The following is a 23,888-nucleotide window of genomic DNA, read 5'->3' as shown; positions in this document are numbered from 1 at the left end:
TACAATTAGAGTTTAAAAGTAAGTGATTTCAAGTAGACATGTACAGGAAGGATGTGTACAGGAAGGTATCGAAGCTAAGGAAGAAGGATCACGAAAATCTCTACTGATAACCATACTTCACTGTAGACTTAGCCTTATGAACTGGAGTAAATTACTTGACATTTTGTTTCAGCATTGTTTCTGAAATAGAAATCACAATGTGTAATTTGAATAGGAATTATTGTGTCCCTACATTTTGGCTTTTTTATTATTGGATATTCTCTCTATTTACATTTCAAATGTTACCTACTTCAACCAATCCCATTCCCTTCCCCCTCCCATTGCCTCCATGAAGGTGCTCCCTCTCCCACCTCAGCACATTGGCATTTTCCTACACTGAGAAAATGAGCCTTTCCTGTACCAAAGGCCTCTCCACCCATTGTTGCCAGAGAATACTAACCTCTGATGCATATGCACCTGGGTCTCTCCATAAGAACTCATTGGTTGGTGTTTTAGTCCCTAATAACTGTGGTGGGTTTGGTCAGTTAATAATTTTGTTCTTCCCATGGTTTTGCAGACCCTTTTAGTTCCTTCGGTCCTTTCTCTAACTCCTTCATTGGAGTCCTTGTGTTCAGTCTGGTGGTTAGCTACAAACATCCTCTTCTGTATCAGTATGGTTCTGGCAGAGTCTCTAAGAAGGCATCCATATTTTGTTCCTGCCAGTAAACACTATTTGGCATCAGCAATAGTGCTTGGGTTTAATGGGTGAATATGGGTTGGATTCCCCTGGGATGGCAGTCTTTGGATAATCTTTTCTCTAATCCCTATTTCTCAATTTGTCCCTTTATTTCTTCCCTTATGTGGTTTTTCTCCCTTCTAAGAAAAACTGAGGAAACCACCTTTTGGCCTTTCTTCTCTTTGAGTTCCATAAGTTGTGTGAATTGTTTTTTGGGGTATTCAAGTTTTTTGAATTAGTATCTGTATATAAGAGAATACATACCATGAGTGTTTTTTTGTGACTTGGTTACCTAATGCAGGATGATAGCTTCAGGTTTCCATAAAGTTGCCTAGAAATTTTATGAACTCATGGTTTTTAATAACTGAGTAGTACTCCATGTGTAAATGTACCACAATTTCTGTATCCATTCATCTACTGAAGAACATCTGGATTCTTTCCAGCTTCTGTTTACTATAAATAAGGCTGCTATGAACATGGTGGAGCATGTGTCCTTTTTAGATGTTGAAGCTCATTTTGGGTACATGCCCAGGAGTGGTATACCTGTGTCCTCAGGTACTACTATCCCCAATTTACTGAAGAACCATCAGACTGATTTCAAGAGTGGTTGTATCAGCTTACAATTCCACTGACAGTGGAGAAGTGTTCCTCTTTCTCCACAGCCTCGCCAGCATCTGCTGTCACCTAAGTTTTTGATCTTAGCCATTCTGACTGATGTGAGGTGGAATCTTAGGCTTGTTTTGATTTGCAATTCCCTGACAATTAGGGTTGTTGAGCATTACTTTGACTGCTTCTCAGCCATTCAAGATTCCTCAGTGGAGAATTACATGTTTAGCTCTGTGCCCCATTTTTAATAGGGTTATTTGATTATCTAGAGTTTAACTTCTTTGTATATACTGGATACTAGCCCTCTATCAGATGTAGAACTGGTAAAGATATTTTCCCAATCTCTTGGTTTCCAGTTTGTCCTTTTGACAGTGTTCTTTGCCTTATAGTAGCTTTGCAATTTCATGAGATTCCGCTTGTCTATTTTTAATCTTAGAGCATAAGCCATTGGTGTTTGCTTCAGAAAAATTTCCTCTCTGCCTATGTGTTCAAAGCTCTTCCCCACTTTCTCTTCTAATAGTTTCAGTGTACCTAGTTTTACATGGAGGCCTTTGATCCACTTGGACTTGAGCTATGTACAATGAGATAAGAAAGGCTAGATTTGCATTCTTCTACATGCTGACTGCCAGTTGAACCAGCACCATTTGTTGAAGAGGCTGTCCTTTTTCAACTGATGTTTTCAGCTTCTTTGTCAAAGATCAAGTGACCATAGGTGTGTGGGTACATTGCTGGGTCTTTAATTCTATTCCATTAGTCTACCTGCCTATCTCTGTACCAGTAACATCCAGTTTTTATCACAATTGATCTGTAATACAGCTTGAGGTCTGGGATGGTGATTCCCCTAAAAGATTTTTTATTGTTGAGAATAGTTTTTACTAACTTGAGTTTATTATTATTCCAAATGAATTTGCAAATTGTTCTTTCTAACTCTATAAAGAATTGAGTTGGAATTTTGGTGGGGATTTCATTGAATCTGTAGATTGCCTTTGGGAAGATGGCCATTTTTACTATGTTGATCCTTCCAAACCATGAGCATGAGAGATATTTCCAACTTCTGAGGTCTTCATGAATTTCCTTCTTCAGAGAATTGAAGTTCATGTCATACAGATCTTTCACTTGCTTGGTTAGGATCAACCAAAGTTATTTTACAGTCTTTGTGACTATTGTGAAGGGTATCTATTCTCTAATTTCTTTCTCATATTGTTTTTCCTTTGAGTAGAGGAAGGCTACTGGTTTGTTTGAGTTAATTTTATATCCAGCTACTTTGATGAAGTTGTTTATCTGCTGTAGAAGTTCTCTGGTGGAATTTTGGAGGTCACTTAAGTATACTATTATATCATCTGCAAATAGTGATATTTTAACTTCTTTCTTTGCAATTTGTATCCCTTTGACCTCTTTTTGCTGTCTGATTGCTCTGGCTAGTACTTTTAGTACTATATTGAATAGATAGAAAGATAGTGGGCAGCCTTGTCTAGTCCCTGATTTTTGTGGGATTGCTTCAAGTTTCTCACCATTTAGTTTGATGTTAGCTACAGGTTTGCCGTATATTTCCTTTTATATGTTTAAGTATGAGCATTTAATTCCTGATATTTCCAAGTCCTTTAATATGAAATGGTATTGAATGTTGTCAAATTCTTTCTTATCATCTAAAGAGATAATCATGTGGGTTTTTTGAGTTTGTTTATATAGCGGATTACAACTGATAGATTTCTGTATATTGAACCATCCTCTTATCCCTGGAATGAAGCCTATGTGATCATTTTGATGTGTTTTTAGATTCAGTTTGGAAGAATTTTATTCACTACTTTTGCATTGATGTTCATGAGGAAAATTGGACTGAAGTTCTCTTTCTTTGTAGGTTCTTTGTATGGTTTAGGAATGAGCATAATTGTTGCTTCTAAGAATGAGTTGGGCAGTATTTCTTGTTTCTATTTTGTGGAATATTTTGGAGAGTATTGGTATTAGGTCTTCTATGAAGGTCTTATACAATTCTGCATGAAATCCATCAGATCTTGTGCTTTTTTTTAAAGGTGTTATGGGCCTGTTTAGATGATTTATCTAATCCTGGTTTAACTTTGGTACCTAGTATCTGTCTAGAAAATTGTCCATTTCCTCCATATTTTCTAGTTTTGTTGAGTATAGGCTTTTGTAGTAGGTTCTGATGGTTTCTTGAATTTCCCCAATTTCTGCTGTTATGTTGCCCATTTCATTTCTGATTTTGTTAATTTGGATGCTCTCTCTGAGCCCTCTAGTTAGTCTGGCTAGGGAGTTGAAAATTAATTGTGTTGATTTAAAGAACCAAATTCTTGTTTGTTGATTTTTTATATAGTTCTTTTTGTTTTTATTTGGTTGGTTTCAGCTCTAAGTTTGATAATTTCCTGCCATCTACTCCTCTTGGGTATATTTGCTTCTTTTTCTTCTAGAGCTTTCAGCTGTGCTGTCAAGCTGTTAGAGTATGCTCTCTCCAGTTCCTTTGTGGAGGTGCTCAGAGCTATGAGTTTTCCTCTTAGCATTGCTTTCTTTGTGTCCCGTAAATTTGGGTATGTTGTGCCTTCATTTTCATTAAATTCTAAAAAGTCTTTGATTTCTTTCTTTATTTCTTCCTTGATCAAAATATCATTAAGTAGAGCATTGTTTAGCTTCCATATGTATGTAGACTTTTTGCTGTTTTTGTTGTTATTGAAGACAGGCCTTAGTCCATCATGATCTGATAGGATGCATGGGATTATTTGGATGTTCTTTTATCTGTTGAAGCCTGTTTTGTGACCAACTATATGGTCAATTTTGGAGAAGATGCCATGAGGTGCTGAGAAGAGGGTGTATGATTTTGTTTTGTGATGAAATATTCTATAGAATTCTGTTAAATTCATTTGGTTCTTAACTTCTGTTAATTTCACTGTGTCTCTGTTCAGTTTCTGCTTTCATGATCTGTCCATTGATGAGTGGGTGTTGAAGTCTTCCACTATTATTGTGTAAGGTTCAATGTGTGCTTTGAGCTTTAGTAAGGTTTCTTTTATTGAATGTAGATGCACTTGCAGTTGGAGCATAGATATTCAGAATTGAGATTTCATCTTAGTGAATTTTTCTTTTGAGTAGTATGAAGTGTCCTTTCTTATTTTTTTTTAAACTTTTGGTTGAAAGTCAACTTTATTCAATAGTAGAATGGCTACTCCAACTTTTTTCTTGGGACCATTGGCTTGGAATATTGTTTTTCAACCTTTTATTCTGAGGTAGTGCCTGTCTTTGTTGCTGAAATGAGTTTTCTGTGTGCAGCAAAATGCTGGATCCTGTTTACGTATACAGTCTGATAGTCTATGTCTTTTTTTTTGGAGAATTGAATCCGTTGATATTAAGAGATATTAAGTAATTGTGATTGTTGTTTCCTGTTTTGGTTGTTAGACATAGAATTATGTTGGTGTACTTTTCTCTTTTGGCGTTTGCCACAAGAATATTAATTTCTTGCTTTTCCTAAGGTGAAGTTTCCCTCTTTGTGGTGGAGTTTTCCTTCTACTATCTTTTGTAGGCCTGGGTTTGAGGATAGATATTGTGTAAATTTGCTTTCCTGCTTTTATTTCTTTGATACCATTTCCCAATGTGTGAATGTTTATATTTATGTACATCCAAATCCCCAGAGTATTTTGAGGAAAATCTAGATGTTCTCAGTTTCTAATGTATGATTATTTTATAACTTAATTATTATTATTTCTGCTTTCAGTCCTCTGTGTGTACCCAAAGCACTGCTGCTGTTCTTTGTCTCTTTTTGTTTACTTATTGCTCATTGATTTCAAGGAGGCTGACCAAATGAGCATGGGTAGAAGCTTATTTGAAAAAGTAGAACTTGACAGTGGCTATACAGTGAGGAATATGATTTTTTTCCAACCCAAAATCGTTAAATTCCATAGCTCTTCCTGGTGGAGGAGAACCTTATGTGCTCATAACCCTCCAAGTTGGAATGTTGATGGCCCCGGGCTTGGGTAAGTCTTAAGCAGAAAGCCACTGCTGCTATGAATTCATGGGTGTAACATCTATTTCATAAAGAGAAGACATCTTTCCACAGCACCCTTTCCCATCCTCTAGTTCTTTCCACTTCCTTTTCTTTTAAGTTATCTGAGCCTTGGAGGGGGTGGTATAATTTCCTTCGGAGCTGAGAGTGAAGCGATCCCTTATTCTCAGTACGTTTATCAGTTGGGAGTCTCCACATTAACCACACCCACTAAAAACATCAGATTCTTGACTAAGGCTGAGAGCAGCAGTAATCTAGGTTCAAGCATAATTGTTTGGAAGCAGGTTACCATGTCCATTTAGCAAAACAACCATCGAAGATTCCCCCTAAGACTTCCCAGCCTTTGACTATAGGTCAGATTTCCAGTGCAAGGCATGAATTCCTCTTCTGGAACAAACTTAAAATCTAATAAGTGTTTGGTTGCCCCCATAATACTAATGACACTATGACACACACTGGGCACATCTTGTCTCACAGTACTACAGTTCATGTAACTCACAGCTGGGTAAAGTGTTAATTTACTTACTCCCACAGCTGTCTGCATAATACCTTCTGACACTTTGAAAGCTACTTGACATTAGGGAAGCATTCAGCCCAGTTCCAACTTAGTGATTCTATATCCTGCAACCAAAGTCTTCATCAATACAATCTTGTTATCTGGTAAAAAAAAACTAAGTGACAGAAACAGCCTATATTGCTTTGGGGGACACCCCTGGTCAACAATTGATATAGAGGTATCCTACGTCTGGCAGTACAACTTTTATTTAATAACCTGTGACTTCTGGAATCAACATTATCTACCCATACAGCGTGTCTCTCTTCAAATGGTTTTTTGAGTATATATTTTAATGAGTTTATATAATACTGGGGATCCATTTGGCTTTAAAAAAGACATTCTTACTTTTGATTAACCCATTGAAACTCCCTATTTCTGCCATTTATCCACATTTTAAATCTTTCTACTGCTCCTATTCTCTCCTGTACTTTCAGACCCCAGGAGTGGTACCATCCCCCAACAGGAATGCCTTTCACCAACACTCCCCCTTGGTAGCTTCACGACCTCAATAGGCACTTCAAATTAAACACAGAAATCTAAAACTTTAACGCTAAAGTTCTCATATGAGCACTAACATGAAGTGTTTGTCTTTCTGACTCTCATTTACATCCCTAAGAATATTTTCCAGTTCAATCTGCTTTCCTGCAGATTTTATTTTTATTCAGTGCAGAACAAAATTCTATTATATGTTTGTACCACATTTTTTGTTATCCACTTATCACCTGATGGACTTCTAGGTTGATTCTACTTTATAGCTTTGAGTAGGGTATCTATGAGCATGGATGTGGAGATATCTCTGTAGTCAGTTAACATCACCCAAATTGACATGAGAGAGCAGAATGTATAGGTCAAGTGTCTGCTTCAGATATCATACAAGCTTTCACAAGTAAAGCGTCATTATGCTAGTGATACAGCACCAGAATAAAAATATAATTAAATGGGATGGCTTATCAGTAGTTTTGTGGTGGAAAACAGAAACAAATAAAAATTTGGGGGGAAGAGTCATACTGAAAACTCAGAGCTCTACACCTAAAATCTGAGTTCTGATACTGACAGTGACTTAAGTGAATATTCGACCTTGATCCATTGACCTCTTTCCTCTGGGCCTTTATCTCATATAAAATAAAATCCTTGCAAAGGACATTATATTACATATGATATGCATAATACATTAAAATGATTTGCACAGTTAATGTAATATATCTAATTATGCAAACCTATTACAATTCTCTATATTAAGTGCAAAAGTATCTTATAAAACAATATAAACATTGAAGTCTTAAATTTATAGGTACATTTATTTCAAAGAAAACATATAAATGACATTTATAATGGATTTCAAAATAATTGTAGTTTTCTCTGAATGGTTAGCTGTCTATTTAGTTTCCAAATTTACTACAACCAGCATAAATGCTTTATTAGTGGGTCATATTCACATTAAATATTAATTTTTATAATGCATCTGATGAAATTATCTCTATAATGGCCCTGTGGATTTTCTTACTCTACATGTATTTTCAATTAACAATATCCCTTTCTCATGGAGATAGTAGTATTACTTCAGCTATTCTATTAATGCAAATCAATATTTTAAAATTTCCTTGGTATAAAGTCTGTAAAACCCAGTATTAGACAAAGCCCAGTAATATGAATTACATTTCAGCCATTTGACTCTTTGTATGTTTTTCCAAAACTCATGGGAAATTCAAAAGAGAGTTCTTTGAGGCTTATTCTCAACACAATTGGGTTACTATTCATATGCTTTGGTCTCTACACAAGATTTTTTTATGTGACATATAGTTTAACACTCAAAAAATTGTTCATAATTTTCTTTTATTTTTTTCTGAGTCTAGTCTAGCTGTGTCTCTATTTTTAGTCCATCGCTGTTTTCAAAAATGATTCAAGAAATCTCCATGTTGTCTCTTGAAAATGTGTTTAGAATGAAATTTCTTGGCTTGAATTAAGTTTTGTGCATCACAAAGAAGAGGATATCTGAAGTAGCAGGCAGTGAAGAAGTTTGGGACAGATTGACAGAATCCAGGGGAGGTTCTAAACATAGACATCTCTTATGTAAATGAAATAATGTGAGCAAATGATTCTTTAAAGCAACACAACCCTAGAGAAGATTTGTGTCCAAAGCTTCACAGGGTAGTGAGAGGAAAGGAAGCATGCAAAGCGCCTCACCACCATTGTTCATTTCATCCTCACAGTTAAGGAGGTAAAACACTGTGGAGTCATTCATCACATATGAATGAACTGAGACTCAGAGATATCAAGTGGCTTTTTTGAGATCAAACAACTGGTCAGAAACAGAGCTACGCTAGGAATCTCTATCACCATCATAACGTTTATTTCTTTAATAGTTTTCTCAGCAGCCCATAAATATCAAAGACGAGAGAAGTAAGTGGCAGTAAAAAAAAAAAAAATAGAACTGCAAAAATATTCTCATCTCCCTTCAAAATAAGCACAATAGTATAGAATGGACAGGATGGGGGATGAATAGATGGGAGGAAAGGAGAAAGGAAGGAAGAAAGGAAGGAAGGAAGGAAGGAAGGAAGGAAGGAAAGGAGGGAGGAAGGAAGGAAAGGAGGGAGGAAAGAAGGAAGGGAGGAAGGAAGGAAGGAGGGAAGGAAGAATAAATGGATACATGAATGAATGCATGGATGGGTAGGTGGATGGATGGATGGATGGATGGATGGATGGATGGATGGATGGATAGATGGATGGATGGATGGATGGATCTCTAACTCAATATCAATACATGGGTTATCCAACTCTCTTTACCTCAGCACTCTTGTTGGCTAGTTCTGACAAATTCAAGCAGTCTCCCTTCCTGAGTCTTCATATATCCTCAAACATAACATTTGATATTTGCTAATTAACCAGAGACTAGAAATATGTAAATACCAAGTTAAGTAACATGTGCTTAAATCTACAGCCTGGCATTCTTAAGTATTTTCTGAACAATCTGACTCAGTTAACTACTCTCTTTTTTCAAACAGTGTTAGAGCAATAAGGATATATCCACTCTAATTACAAAATTGTCTGTATATTAAAGTTTTACCTCTAGTGAATTATTTCAAGATCAAAGACAATGTGTCTTCTTTATTTCTGTATGCCTGCAAGATGTTGGGGTATAGTAGATTTTCAGTCATGATGAGCTTCTTTGGGACTATTACTAAGAAACAACAACAAAATCTGCTGTTAGCCTCTTGGCATAAAAAGACAAGAGCCTCCATTAAAGGATATTTTTAAATGAGGATCAGGAGACCCTACTCATGAAACTGACATGAGGATTAAAGTCATTGATAGAATAATTAAGTCCAACTCATAGACTTAATGAAACAATCTGAGCATGAAGGCACTTAGAATAAAACTATCACATGGCAAGTATGGAACACTGGCTTTTTAAGTAGGTCAATTATTTTTAAAAGAATGCACGAAGGAATACTCACCTTTACATGATATTCTGATGAGAAAAAATCCAAACTCTTTGAAATGTGAAAAAATCAGTATGTGAGTAACCTTATTGTAAATATTGATGTAATCATGTTGTCTAGATACTAAACTGTAGATTTTCTTTTATCAGTGATGCCTTATGTGGTCTCATAAGTTCAGTGGTATCTTGTCTTATGAATGACATGATACAGAAACCCTTAGAGTACCTATATTACTGTCAGGTATTTGAGAAATACTCAGTTTCTCACATCATACTCCATTTTGAACCTGTTCATTTATCCTTGTCCTTGAAATCCCTCCATGGTTGTTGGTTACCATGCCATTCTTCTGTTGTCTCTCCTACAGAGATTTCCTGGGGACCAAGGAGGCATCACTGCTACTGATGGCCATGTTCCTTCTTGCTGTATTCTACCATGGACAACAGGTAATGCCAAGTTTTTCTCCAGCTGTCCATACTGACCTGCCATTTCCTATTACCATAAAACTGCCCTGCTAGTCATAACTGTTCCTTGAAGCAGATGACTTATGACCTTTAATAAACTGATTCCTACTGAAAACCGATTTAATGAGAAGCTGAGCTGGAGAGGATAACCTGAGAAACAGTATGTTGCCAATGGCCTCTGAGTTCCTCTTTCAAAAACATCATTATCCAAACACACACACACACACACTCACACACACACACACACACACACACACACACACACACACACAAACCCTTTTAATTTTTGGCTGAGACAAACCGTTATCTTTCCTAATTCCAAGGGCTAGCTAAGAATTTTACTAGAGAAAGCCTGTGCTGCTGCAGGAAAACACTCAGGTTTAAGGGTCAGCTGACATAGTTCTAGCTCAGCTTTATTCAGGGTTATCTCCCTAAGGTTCAGTTTTCTCAACTCTAGAGCAAAATATTGATGTATAAATAGATTGTTTTGAGGGAACAGTTGATATTATTTTCTACAGCTTTTGATTCTGTCTTGTGTGTGAACAAGAAAACACATATTAGTCACTTTTATCAAAGTTATAACCAGATATGTAGCAAGAATCAATTTCGGGAAGGAAAGATTTATCTTGACTTACAGTTTAAGAAGAAACTCAATGCTTCACAAGAAAGGTGTGACAACTGGTAACACACCAATCTGGAAACAGATAGTAAACAAGAAGTGGTAACGGTAACTGGGTACCAAATTCAAGATCTGTCCCCCGCTGACCTGCCTCATCCTGCAAGACTCCATCAAGCCCCAGGCATGATCACCGCTGGGACACAGTGTTCAAATGCATGAACCTGTGATACATAATTCACATTCACACCAAAACAGCACAAGATTTGTTCTGCATGAACTGCCTGCCTGCCATGAAATTCTATTCATTCTGAGCCCCGATTATATATCAGAATATGAAATATAAAACTCCCTTCCTGCTTGTCTTAGAAGAGGATAGACCATAAACCATGCAAAGGTGTTATATGTAGAAGGTGCTTCTTACCCAGGGCTGCGAATCAGGCAAAGGTGTTACATGTACACTCTGATTATCTTGAGTCTTCCTGAAAGGAGATTATTCTTCCTAGAAGCACTAATGTAGACTTCATTCAACAGACCTTGCCTAGTGTGCTCTTCCCAGGAGCGGCTATTTCCCTTGCTTTTATCATTCCTTAGCTGTCTGTGGTTTTATGGTTGAGACCTCATGGACTTCTGTCCACTTGAGCAGGTCTACCATGAAAAAGGAAGGAAAGAAAAGATTATGGACTATTATAATTTCACAAGTAAAATACATAATAAAAAATAAGAAGCTTATAGGATTTCTCTAGGCATAATGCATGAGCTGAATCCTGGTCCATTTTTTGTCCATATTCACTTCAAAGAAATAAGAATAAAACAAAAGCAAATCAGAAATATCAGTCAGAGCAGAAATAGAGACATGGCTCTGTAAGTCACCATGGAAACAAGGGGTCAAAACCCCCAGAAATCAGGGATGAATCGATGTAAAAGTCCCAAGAATTCAGAGATACATGAATGAAGTTATTTGTAACAAGTTGGGGGTGGGGGAGGGTGTAAATTTATTCAAGACAGAAACAGTAGTGTAAACCCTTGTAAGCATAGGAAATGGGGAGTTAAGTGCTCAGCTCCCCCTAGATATTACTCTCCTTACTTAATTCTAGTCAACACCCTAGACTGGGAATTTTGTTCTTCCCATTTTACAGATGAAGCCAAACAGAGATGGGCAGTAGATCTAGAATTCATATCCAGTCTCTAACCACAGCTCATTTTTCTCCTTCACCAGCCTGAAGCAGCACAAAGGTCTTTTTGCAATACTTACAGTGACCAGCAGCACTCAGTCCCACAGTGTGCCTTTGACTTTTTTTTATGTCCTAACATAATGACAAAGCAGTAAGGTAAAGGTTAAAGTCCAGTCGTTTCCAGAATTCCTATGCTTACTTCCCTCTGTCTATCTCTGCGCACAGGTGTCCTGCCCTCTTGGTTTACCTGGTTTCCACTAATAGAGAAGAATTTCTTCATCTGGAACACAAATTATAATAAATCACTGCCTCTGTCCTTTTGAGGACTGTCAGAAAGAACTGACAGATTCCATCCCACGGGAAGTCTGTGTGTACACTCTATCTCAAGGTCTTAAAATGAGTTGTAATAAAGCCCCCACACATAGATGAGAGAAAACACTCAGAGTAATAGTCCCCATGAATTACCATATTCAGTGTCTGGGCCTCCTCATTCAATAGAACCTTCTAACATACTGAGTCAATATACCCTATTCTGCATTAGTCCTGGGAGAGCAGAAACCAGAATGGTATTAAGATAGCAGGTAAGAGCATGAAAGCGATTCCTATTGACCTAGTAGTTTGTGACATTTGATATTTTTTCATCATAGTCTTAATTTTTAATGATCTTTAAAATCGCATAACTGCCCCCATAACCACAGCTATTATGTAAGTACAGGTACAGACAGATACAGGTACAGGCAAAGATATAGGCTGGTATCCAAATCTTGACTCCACCAGTAAAGATATATGACCTTCACTAATTTACTTTAAAAGTCGATATGACAATCGCAGGTTCTGTTTCACAGAGCTGTGATAGCTTTACTTGAGGTGTAAGCACAATATGTTTATCTCAGTGGTTTACACATATATGGTTACTTGTATTAGCTACTTGGAAAGCAACCTTTGGCACAGACAGAAAAGCCATTGCTGTCCATCTGGTTCCAAGAGAGGAGCGGAGTCGCAAGTCCTCTGAGATGACAGAACCAAAAAAAAAAAAAAAAAAAAAAAAAAAAAAAAAAAAAAAAAGACCAGAATGAAATGGGAACACAAATGCTCTGTAGTTTCTGGTTCCAGTCTGTCTCTGCAGCATGCCCTGCCTCCCAGTATAGAGACAGCTTTCAGCAGGATTGCATCATTTGGTATCTATCTATAGCATCCAGAGGGGTCCTGTTCATCCTGGTTACAGCCTGCACACTCCTGGGCTTACTCCCTCTTTCTCTTTGTGACTCAGAGGGGCTCTACTTTTAATAAAGACCCAAAAATGCTCATTGATGCTGGATGAGCACCGTTGCCCTGGGGGTGGGAGGGGTGGAGTTGAACAAGTAATTATACATCTTCAGACATTTTGTGCAAATGTGGAAATAATATGCCAAACACTTCCTCCTCCTCTGACTGAGGCAGGAGAATATTCAGAATGTTGGACAGCCATAACGAGTAGTCAAATGTATCCCATCTTATGCCTCATTCACCGGTAGCCCTGGGAGTTTGAACGTTGCCTGTTCCTCTTTCTTTATAGCCACTACAGTTGTGCATTGAGACAGAGACTGAGTTAATGTTTCTACGTCTGAGTCTGATCCCAGAGACGATCTGGAGGCCAATGGTCTTGCATGAGGCTCAGCAATCTCACTCAGAGAATAAGTGGTCTTGATACACTCCGCTTCTCAGAACTTTTAATTTTTTAATCCATAAGAAGAAATTTATTATGGAGAAATTCTGGACGAACCTCCTCTCTGCCCCCCTCTCACACCATATGTGAGCTAGGTGCCACAGATTAGAATTATGTGCTGGCTTCAAAGACTGTTCCTGTCTTCGAGCCCTTCACAGACTGTCTTAGCCTCATACCTACCCCTTCATCTGTTAAATTGTTGCATTATTGAATGAGGTTGAACACACAGGATGTTCTTAGAATAAACAGCCCCATCAATATCAGCTGTCATATAACCAGCCTGGCACAAAGACAAGAACTTTGTGTACAGCCAGGTTTGATGAGAATCAAGGGCACACAATATACTTAGATCGATCCTTTGGAAGAAATGCTAAAGAATCTCCATCTGTAATATACCACGCCTATGCCTTATGTACACTCTGCTTTCCATCCATGTCTCTAATAACCAGCTATTCTGAGCTGAGGTCGTCCCTTATCGAACCTCCAGCCACCACTAAGTTATCAGGAAATAAGGGGAGGCTGTGTCCCACCCATTTCTGAAATCAAGCATGTCCTAGAGGCACTGAGTCTTCTGTAAGTCTAGGGTGATTATTAAACTATGAAGTTTAGCATGAATACCACCTGCCTTCGTGATACCTACTTTGCTGGAAGTCTAGGGTGGACTATACCAGCAAGTTTCTTTATGGCCCTGCTTTAGACATAGCTACCTACTATATAGTCAGGCTGGAAACTAAGCTGGTCTTGTCTAATAACTGAAAAATCTTGGCTTAAGTTGAGCTTTCTAGATTTTCTAGAAATCTAGAAATCTAGTTCAGTTCCTGATACAAATCAATTTAAAGAAAACTCTTCAACAGAAAGCTAAAATAATTATACTGTACTTCAGCCTAATACGCAATTTGTAAGGGGTGGGGTTGTGTTTAAAAATAGTTTAGAAGTATAAATATAAATATAGTTTAAGAAAATCCTGTATATTTGACAAGACAAAACCTGATGCTCTTGAGTCTGAAAGAGAAAAAATTTAAAGCAAAGGTTTCACATGACCTCATCCACAGATGCCGTACATGTTAGACATGTCCCACAAATCTACATTTTACATGTATAAGTGATCTTTTGCATGTATCATGTCATCAGATCTATATAAAAGCCATGTGCTATTTCATATCTCCTAAACCAGCTAGATCAGAGCAGTTATCTCACCTGGTAAAAGGAAGTTCTGTGAACTGAATGGCTTTCAGGTGGCTCGGGGATTTGGGGCAGTAATCAGAAGCAACATTGCTTTCTCTACCCTGCTGCCTACACTCAGAGATCTGCTGCATTGTATAGAAAACTCAGATACACAAGTCAGTAAATCAAACAGAATTATGAATTTAGGAAGACCTACCAAACCATGTCTAGCCTGTTTTATCTGACTCCTCAGACATTCTGCCATGGTCATTTCCCTCTGGTTATTTTGAAACTACTTCCACACATCCTCTCCCTGAGTCTACAGATATGTCTGAACATATATTAAAACAGGGAGCTTCTCACTTAATCACAAAGCCATTAACATACTTTTTAAAAGAAAACAGAAGTTGACTAATTTTGTCAAACTACTAGGTCCTGTTTCCCGTTTATTTTCTGATAGTTATTTTTTGAAGTTTGCTTATTTGAATGGAGATCCAAAGCCTGCGTTTTGCCATTTCATGATGTGTCTCTGAAGACATTTTTAAATCTTTGTGATCTCCCATCATCTGTTTTTTTCCTAAAGTGTTTTGTGAGAGCCATCAGATTTTTGAAATGTTTCTCTGTTTGGTTTGTCTACTCATCCTCTGAGAGTATTGAACAAATGCTTGGCTCTTTGGGATATTTTATTGATTGTCCTGTGTAGAAGCTCTGTGAGATCCAGTTTTAAAGTTTTATGAAATATTTAATTGGTCTTCTTTAGAAATTACATTTAAGAAGAACAGCATATCTTTTCATCTCTGTTTTAATGATGTTAACAGCTGATCATAACAGCCTATATTCATTTGTTTTATAGTGTGACATGCTGACTTTACCAGCAGCCCATAATCTATCGGCTGGAATACACTAAAAAAGAGAACAGTTCCCTCATCAATTATATGTCACATAAAAATGTAGCTCATAAAGCAAAATTAGTGTGAAACCCTTTCCCTTAAAAGCTTCTCCCTGTGGTTTGTCAGCGGGTTTTATTCCTCGGCATCATTCCAATAGTGATGGGTGACTTTGGTTCCTTAAGTCACTATGATTTTGTGTAGTTTTTACTTGTTTCCCGTGTTTCCATCCATTATGCTTCTGGTCTTACGAAATCTCAATTTGTCACATCTCTGACCACTACAATCTTATTTAAGCTGGTTTTAAGTCATGCTGACTTAGCTCATTATTCTTTGATAGACTTGATTACGGTGTGAAAATGTTTTAAGGTTATAAATTTTCTGTCCTAAAATGTACCCCTTTCTGGCAAGTGTAGGGATTTGTTTGTGAGAACTGGTATTTTGACTATTTTTAGAAACTCACCTGCAAGTTAGAAGTACATATTTGCAATAGAGTTTTATTCGTTCTAGGCCTTAAGATGTGAACTATAATTTAAAAGAGCCAGGAACATATAACGTAATTCACAGTGACACTTCGTTTTTAATTGAAAACCATAGGATTTGCTTTGCTTTGTTTAGACAGCCTCTCATGTAGCCTAAGCTGATTTCCCACTCACTGTAAATGGATTTGAACTCTTGATCCTGCTAACCTTGTCTGTCAAGTGCTGAAGTTACAGGTATATGCCACCAAGCCTGGAATGACCCATAGTCTTTTATACCCTGCCCACTCTTGGGGCTATTGATGTCTTTTCTCCTCCCCAAATTTTATTTTCAATGACAAAACCACAATTGTGCATTTGCTTCATCAAGCAATTCAGATGTAATAGTTTGGATTAATAGTGCAAATATTACCACCTAAAATATGTTTATCATAAGCAGGTTGTGAATGTGGGAGTGGATGTGTCTATGAAGGAGAAAATAAGTAGTCTTGTGTCCTTAGGTAATTGACATATAATATGACAGCATGTATTTTTCTTCCCTTGGAAACCAAGCCATCAGAGAATACAGAAACATTTTTTTTTATTTCTTTCTATGACTGCACTATGTTCCACTGTGTATATTGCTAGATTTTGAATGGACACTTTGATCATTTCCAGCTTTTACTATTACAAGTGCAGCTGAATAGATGACCTTGGGCCTCCACTGAGACTTGAAAAGAAAACACAGAAACTAGCTAAACGTTTTAAGTCTTTGAATTTAGAATGCCCAATCATGTCTCCAACAGTGCAGTGTGTTGTTCATGCTCCTTGCTAAAGACTGAAATAACAATACCCACAAAGCTAAGAGAGAGATGCCTTGTGAGCTGCCCATGAAGAGAAGCTGTGCATCTCCAGTAAGAAGGAAAGTCAGGAAAGGGGGAAATTAATGTGTGAACTCTGGCTTTCTGAGTAATTTTTACTTCACTCTCTTGTGGTTGGTGCCTTATTATTCACCTTATTTGGGAACAAGAAAACTGAGATTGAGTCACTGTCAGTCCATGAGACAGTATGTGATTATGACCATGACTCTAAGCTTTGGCTATCCATCATGAGCCCAAGATCTTTCTAGGATTCTACCAACCATTGATCCCTGACTTTGAGACCTAAGGTCAAATCCTGGCTTCACCTCTACGTTGGGTGTAACCAGTGGGGTCAAGTGACTCAACTTTTGTCCTGATTTCCTCATCTGTCAAGTAATGACTGAAATTACAGTCTTCTGATTAGATCTACTCTCTGGATTAAAAGACTTAATGTTTGTATATTGCATAAAACATGGCAGGAACAGTGACTGCCACCTGGGTGACTTATTTTTAATACTCTCATGTGTTGGAGCAACAAATGCACTGACAAGCTTTGATAGAATCACGAAGTTCCAGCTTCCTTCACAATATGCCTTAAACTTGGCTTACACACAGAAATTTATTCACTCATAGTTCTGGACTGTGTTTGGTTGCTGATGAGGGTATCCTTCTAGATGGCAAAGAACTATCTTACCATCCTTCACATAGCCTTTAATCAATGCATCCATATAAGAATGGAAAAGCAAAGCTGCTCCTGTCTCCACTGATAAAGTCAGGAATTTCATAGCAAGTACCACACCTTAAGGGTCTCATTGAACCTTAACTTCCTTCCAAAGACCCACTTGCCAAAGGCATGCCATTAAAAATTAGGGTTTCAAGATATGAATGTCTGGGGGCAGGGTAGACATTAAGTTCATGACAGAAAGAATGTAATATTAGGCAAATGGAGAACTTCCTGGACTCATGTATAGTCTGTAGAGGAAATGAGTATAGTCAGATAATCCCACATAAAAGATGATTGATGTGCAGATGTCACCTGGGAGAATGGGGGCATGTCCTTGAACGTTCTTAATATTCCCGGATAGCTTGGCTTCGGGCCTGTGCCTTCAGATGGGAAAGTCTAGCTTTATTTTACCTGCAAAGACTCCCAGGTCACCTTTTCCAGCACCTTCCAGACATATAGACCTGAACCCGCTGCTTCTCTTTGGCTCCTGTCAATTGCAGCTGGAGTACACAGCCCGCCTGGATTTCCTGTGGCGAGTCCAGGCCAAAGAGGAGATCAACGAGATGAAGGAACTGAGGGAGCACAACGAGAACATGCTGCGTAATATCTTACCCAGCCACGTGGCCCGCCACTTCCTGGAGAAAGACAGAGACAATGAGGTAAGGCCAGATCGGACGGGTCGGTGGGGAACAGGATGGTGCACAGCTGTTCAGACTGATCCTGAGCACAAGGAAATGTTATTATATTCATGGAAGGTGTAAGGAAAAAAACATGCCTACCACATTGTGCCTGGCAATTCAACATATCTGATGCTATAAAATTTACAGTTTCCCCTGGCATCCAGTCCTTCGTTTGTTAGATGGATCTAAGATTATTAAAACCTATTAAAGACTGGTTTTGAATTTTTAATGTTTTCTATATGTTATGTATATATTAAACATATACAAATATATGTTATAACATATGATATATCATGAATATCATTAGAGAAATATAAAGACCTTCAACAAATCCAAGTATATCCCCAAAATAATTGAAATTAAGTCTCACCCACACCTCTGTGACTTCCTGGAAAGCCACTTTCAGGATGAGGAGATGAAGCTCATGAAAAAGATGGGCAGCCACCTGACCAGCATTCACAGGCAGGCAGGGCCACAAGCATTGCAGACTGGCGTGCCCCAGGGATCTCTGGGCGAGTATCTCTTTGAGCGCCTCACTCTCAAGCAGGACTAGGAGGCCTCTGTGCCTTCCCTCTGCTCTGCACCAGCTGCCTCGGGACCTCCACCTGAATGAACCTCTAAAACCACTGGGCAGCTTTGTAAGCCCCTGTAGCCTCTCCCGAGTATTGGACCAAAATAACAATAATAATAAAGCTTTTTGAAACAGCAAAAAAAAAAAAAAAGAAGGAAAAAAATAAAAAGAAAGAAGGGGGTCTCAAATGATGAGATTTTATGCCTTATTATAGTAGACAAAATGTAGAAACAGCCCAGGTATTCATTGATAGATGCATGGATTAAGAAGATGACATATATACACACACATGCACACACAGAGAGTCATAGAATGTTATTTATCTGTAAGAAAAGATGTCTTGGAACACAATACAGTATAGCCTTATTCTAAGTTAAATATGCCAATCATAGGCAGTACTGATATTTTGTATGATTCATTTATATAAGTCGCATATAAATGTCTATACATAGAGAAAGGACAGAAATATGGTTGACGGGGATTGGAGGGTGTGGGATGGAGAGTTGCTGTTGCTCAGGTTTGCAAGCTGAGGAATATTCTGTTGTCATAATGATACTTACACTACAAAGTAATTAAACTTTTATTTATTAACACTGAGTTAATAAATGCAGGTGAAGATGATAAGTTGTGTGTGTGACATATATTTCAGTCACTACAATTTAAAGTAATAGTTTGTATATGTATGTGTTGTATATGCATATGTATATGAAGATACTTGCACAAATATATGTGTGTATATATATGATATGTATGTATGTGTGTGTGGGAGTAAATGTGTAAGTGTGGGTATAAGTGCTTATGCGGAAAGGTATCCAGAGAATTTTGGGTTTTTCCTTTTGAAAAGCAGAGAAATGTTGTAAGAATATATTATCATTTTAACCCCAGGTTTGGATTATGGGGCTGCTTCAGACTGTCCACAGCAGCTGACTATGATTTGCCACATGCTCTAGCAGGAGCATGATTTTGCCAGCAGCAGAAATTTTCTGGAATTTCATGACATTTGGAATTCTGGGGACTTTTGAGGGCTTATATAAATGCTAGGCCCCAGAGAGGTAGTGCTGTCAGTGGTGGGTGGCTGGGTGGTGATGGCTGTGGTTTATTACATAGTTGCATGCAAAGAAGAAACGAGAAGAAATTTGATATCCTAACAGCAAAGATCAAACTTACCCCCAGGAACTCAATGCCCTAATTAGCAGGAAGTACTCTAACATTAACATTGCCCCCTTTCCTCTCTATTTTTTTTCTCTCCTATCTAGCGTTAGGGGGGTTGAAAGTGTGGGGAAAAGATGGAGAAGGATGGAAGAAAGAAGAACCCACAAAGTAGCCAAAGTTTGGCTACAGGGAGGCATGTGTATTCTTGGCACAGTGCCAAACATGTTCTCATCAACTGTTCTTTTGACTATAAAGTGTTGAAGGTCACTTAGGGAAATTCAATCAAATTGTCAGATCAAGGTGCCAAGAGGCTCATGCCCTCTCCATGGTTCTTCCGGCTCTTGGTGGCCCCCAAATCTTCCTTGACTGTGGCAACACCATGATAATCTGTGCCTGCTTCTTCCATAGCCCCTTTTGTAATTACATCAGCCTCTTTTCTCTCGGGACACAAGACATCAGATATAGGATTCACTCTAATCCAGGATGATCTCATCTTTAGTTGGTGACATCTGCAAAAATACCACTTCCAAATAAGATCTGATGTTCCAAAGAACAGAAATTTGGTGAGAACACCATTCACTCACACAAAGATCAAAGTATATTATTAAATAATCTGAGCAGGAACCTGCCGAGAGCCTGTCAGTCAGCCTTTGGGGTTATGATAAGGCTTTGAAACCCTTTTAAGTGAAATGGGAGCTTGGGAATGTCCCACACACAGCATAGTTAATAAGCTACATAGATTAGAACACAGAAGGACAGATGATAAGGTCAAACCTAGTCACAGATCCTAAAACAGCTTAGGTAAGACCCTGAAGGGAGGCCTAAGAGATGGCCTCCACCTATAAGAAGTAGAAAAGGCCATGGTGCTGGTGTGAGACATGCAACCACCGAAACTATCGAGCACACCCTTTAACCTCCAAGGGAAAGTTACTCGAGAGCAAACTTAATGCTGTTTCAAATGCCAGAGGTCTGGCGTGTGAGAGTGCTTAGCTTTGCTCTGTGAGACTTTCAGGCAGACCAAAGGCCATGAACAGATCCTCCAGGGGTCATCTCTGCCTCAGGAAGAAGCCTCACGAAGATGAAATAACCAGGCTGCTTCATTTTCACAAGATGGTGAGCTAAAGAATACAAACCACAACAACCCTGGCCACCACTGATCCTCATAACTGACCCTTGAAGAAACACTGAAACAAGACCTGCTGGCCCTGTAAAGGAGGTACAAAGGCAATATGCCCATCTTCGAAGCTGGGCTGAGACCGCCTTTTCTTTAGAGGGTTTGCAATCAGTTTGACAGAGGCTGGCAAGCCTTGGAATAAAGTTATAGCAAGCTAGCTCCTAAAACAGCCTGAAACAGCCAGTTAGGAGATGAAGACCACTGGCTATTGATTTGATGACTTGTTTCTATTTGTGGATATGATGCCTTAAGACTCTAATGGAGTCTGCAACTAGCCCAGCCATGCCCTGTCATTCATATTTCCTCTAAGATCCCCAAAGATGTTAAATTTGTGAGCGTTGTCTTGGGACCTTGGATAACAGAACTGAGATAGTCCCATCGAAGCCACTGAAGAAGAAGGAAAAAACTGCAAAAGATAAGGCATGATTTGAATACAAAACTGCAGAAGCCCTGTCTCCTGAAGGGGGCTCCCCAGTAGAGAGCAGACACCCACACTTCTCCACAGAGGAATTTTTATGGACTTCAGTTTGGGACCTGTGTTTCTTGAGACTTTGTTGTAAGAGTTTGTTGACAGCTGCTGGAGCGATGGCACTGTGTTTCAATCACGACCACCAAATGGAGAGGCAGAAACCCAGGACTGTCAGAAAGGAGCCCAAAGCCAGTGACAGAAAGCTGCTTCTCAGTCACAGCATGGAAACAGTAAGGTGCCTGCAGAAGACAGACTGGTGTCATCATAGTGGAATGAAAGAATATAGAAGATGTGCAGAACTCTAAATACTCAGCTGAGGGTGGACCAAAGAGCAGAATCAGAGAAAGTGAGAGAGCCTTTGAGCAGACATCTGAATGACAAAGGTCATTGGGAGGCGACACTCTTTCTTCCACTGGCTCCACTTGGTATAAGAAGCATAGGACTTAGTTCCCAGCAGCCTGGGCACAGAAGGGATCGGGACACCATGATCCCCGAGAAGAGAAGAGAACAGTTTCACCGTATCAGTGTGTGGCGTGGAGGAGGGGTTGAGCGTTCACAATTCCCTAAGCTCTTCAAACCTGCACTTCCAACCCACAGAGAAAGATGACAATAAAACTATTACAGTTTTTCTATATCTGTCTATCCTTCGACAGTTTACAACACGCTCTTAGCTTTCTTCCTCCCAGAATAGTGAGGAACAGATGGAAACCTAAAAGCAGTTAATTGGAGTGAGTTAAATAAAGAGGCCATCTCTGAAGGTGGTGGGTAGGTTACATGAATCTTGTCCATATGACTCTCCAAGCCCCTCCATCTTCTTTTCTGATTGGCTCAGGGTAGGGTTTGGGATAAACTGAATGCCTAGCATCCCACAGACTCTGGCACCCAGATGGGAACTGCCAATGCGGGGGGCAGGGTGCTAGGAGATTTCAGTGAGGGGAAACAGAGAGGGTAGGGCATGTATTGCCTGGGAATTGTGAGGCTGGCTGTGTACCTCTACAGAGCACCTCGGTGAGACTGCTATACTGTGCTTGTGTACAATCTCTTTGAGCTGTTCTCATTTCTCCTGATCTAAAGGGTGTGAGCTCTGCTGCTTTGTTTTCAGGGGGATTGCTATGGTCTCCTGCTTCTCCCTTTATCCTTTTACTTAAGTCCATTGTTTATTAACTGTAATTGTTTTGCTTTGAATGTGCTCGAGTTACCCATGCCCCCTCACTGAAGCAATGGGAATGAGAAAAGAAACAGCAAGGCCTCTTTAGTTAGTGCACTATTTTTTGGTTTTGGTTTTAGCTTTGGTTTGGGGTGTTGTTGTTGTAGTTGTTGTTTTGGTTTGATTTGGGTTTTGGTTTTGTTGGTTTGTTTCACTTTTCTAGGGGACTGCCTTAGCAAGCAAGCATCTGAAGGGAGGGCAGGTTCATTTTGCCTGTGGGTTCAAGGTTTTCAGTCCATGCTGATCACCACCATGATTTCAGGCCTGTGGTGACACAGAGGATCATGGGAGAGGCACATGGGAGAGCAGAGCTGTTGACTTCACTGCACTGCCACTAGGAAAAAGCAAGATGTGGTAACAGAGGATAAGGTACATTCCTGGATCCATGTCCCATGAGCCACTTCCTACTCTCTGCAATGCAATATATCAAAGTCCATCTATCGATGAGGTTTGGGCCTCAACACCCAACACTGCCTTAAATCCCTATAGCTGACAGCAAAGTCCACAGCACATAAGCCCATTATGAACAGTTTATATTTAAACCGCAGTGGGCAGCAATTTGTGCAAAGCTGTTTCCAACCAATCCCCAAAGTACAAGGATAAAGGTGGTTCACTTTGTCACTGAAACCAGTGACAAAGCCACAGCCAGCTGCAGGGCAGTGAAACAAATAGCCAGCTAGAGTAGGACATTCCAGTGGGGCCAGGCACACAGCAGAGGAAGAGTCAGCACCCCTTTCACAGCTGGAGGGCTGGAGGTCAGAGAGAGCCTACCTTGCTGCCTAAGAACAATGGCCACATCTGCAGGGGTCATCATCTCTCTTCCCACATTCATTCTGATCTCCTGGAGGAAAAACTCCCATAAGATCTTCCACCTCACCTAATTGTGAAGGATCGAGTGAGAAGGGCACACCAACTGGGACATGAGTCACTGGCAGTTATCACCTCAAGGACTTGTTTGTGTCCAAGATGAAGAAGATTTCTTCTCCAGTGTGGTAAGCTCGACAGTATGGGTTCCCCTTCCTGCCCCTCATGAAGACAGATACACACCACTCTTCCTGTTCTGTGTCAGTCAGTGAGAGGGTCAGTAGAGCAATTCTGGTTCCAGTTCCTGAGGAGAAACAACAGATCCCATTTTGGTCTCCTATGTGTCTAACCTGTCATCAGCCGAGAGCCTGTACTAGTGCGTTTGTCTTCATGAATGTTAGCATCTCATGGTCACTCTCTACCAGTTAGCATCTGGCCAAGAGAAGAAATGACTCCCAGCC

General features: G+C 39.2%; 1 protein-coding gene across 3 annotated transcripts in view; it reads left to right on the top strand.

Moving 5' to 3' along the window:
- The window catches only part of ADCY8 (adenylate cyclase 8), a gene marked incomplete at both ends in the record, with an annotated part of 219,780 nt that overhangs the window by 185,664 nt on the left and 10,228 nt on the right, over positions 1 to 23,888 (top strand). For all 3 annotated transcript variants that reach the window (XM_080939054.1, XM_080939053.1, XM_080939052.1), the window contains 2 exons: positions 9,685 to 9,763; positions 17,871 to 18,029. In XM_080939054.1, coding sequence (XP_080795180.1) covers positions 9,685 to 9,763; positions 17,871 to 18,029 — 238 coding nt within the window. The remainder of the gene's footprint in view (positions 1 to 9,684; positions 9,764 to 17,870; positions 18,030 to 23,888) is intronic.

The sequence above is a fragment of the Micromys minutus genome (genome assembly GCF_963924665.1).
Source record: "Micromys minutus genome assembly, chromosome: 27".
Lineage (NCBI taxonomy): Eukaryota > Metazoa > Chordata > Mammalia > Rodentia > Muridae > Micromys > Micromys minutus.
Note: the sequence above shows the minus strand (reverse complement) of the source record. Positions and strands in the feature narration are given on the sequence as shown.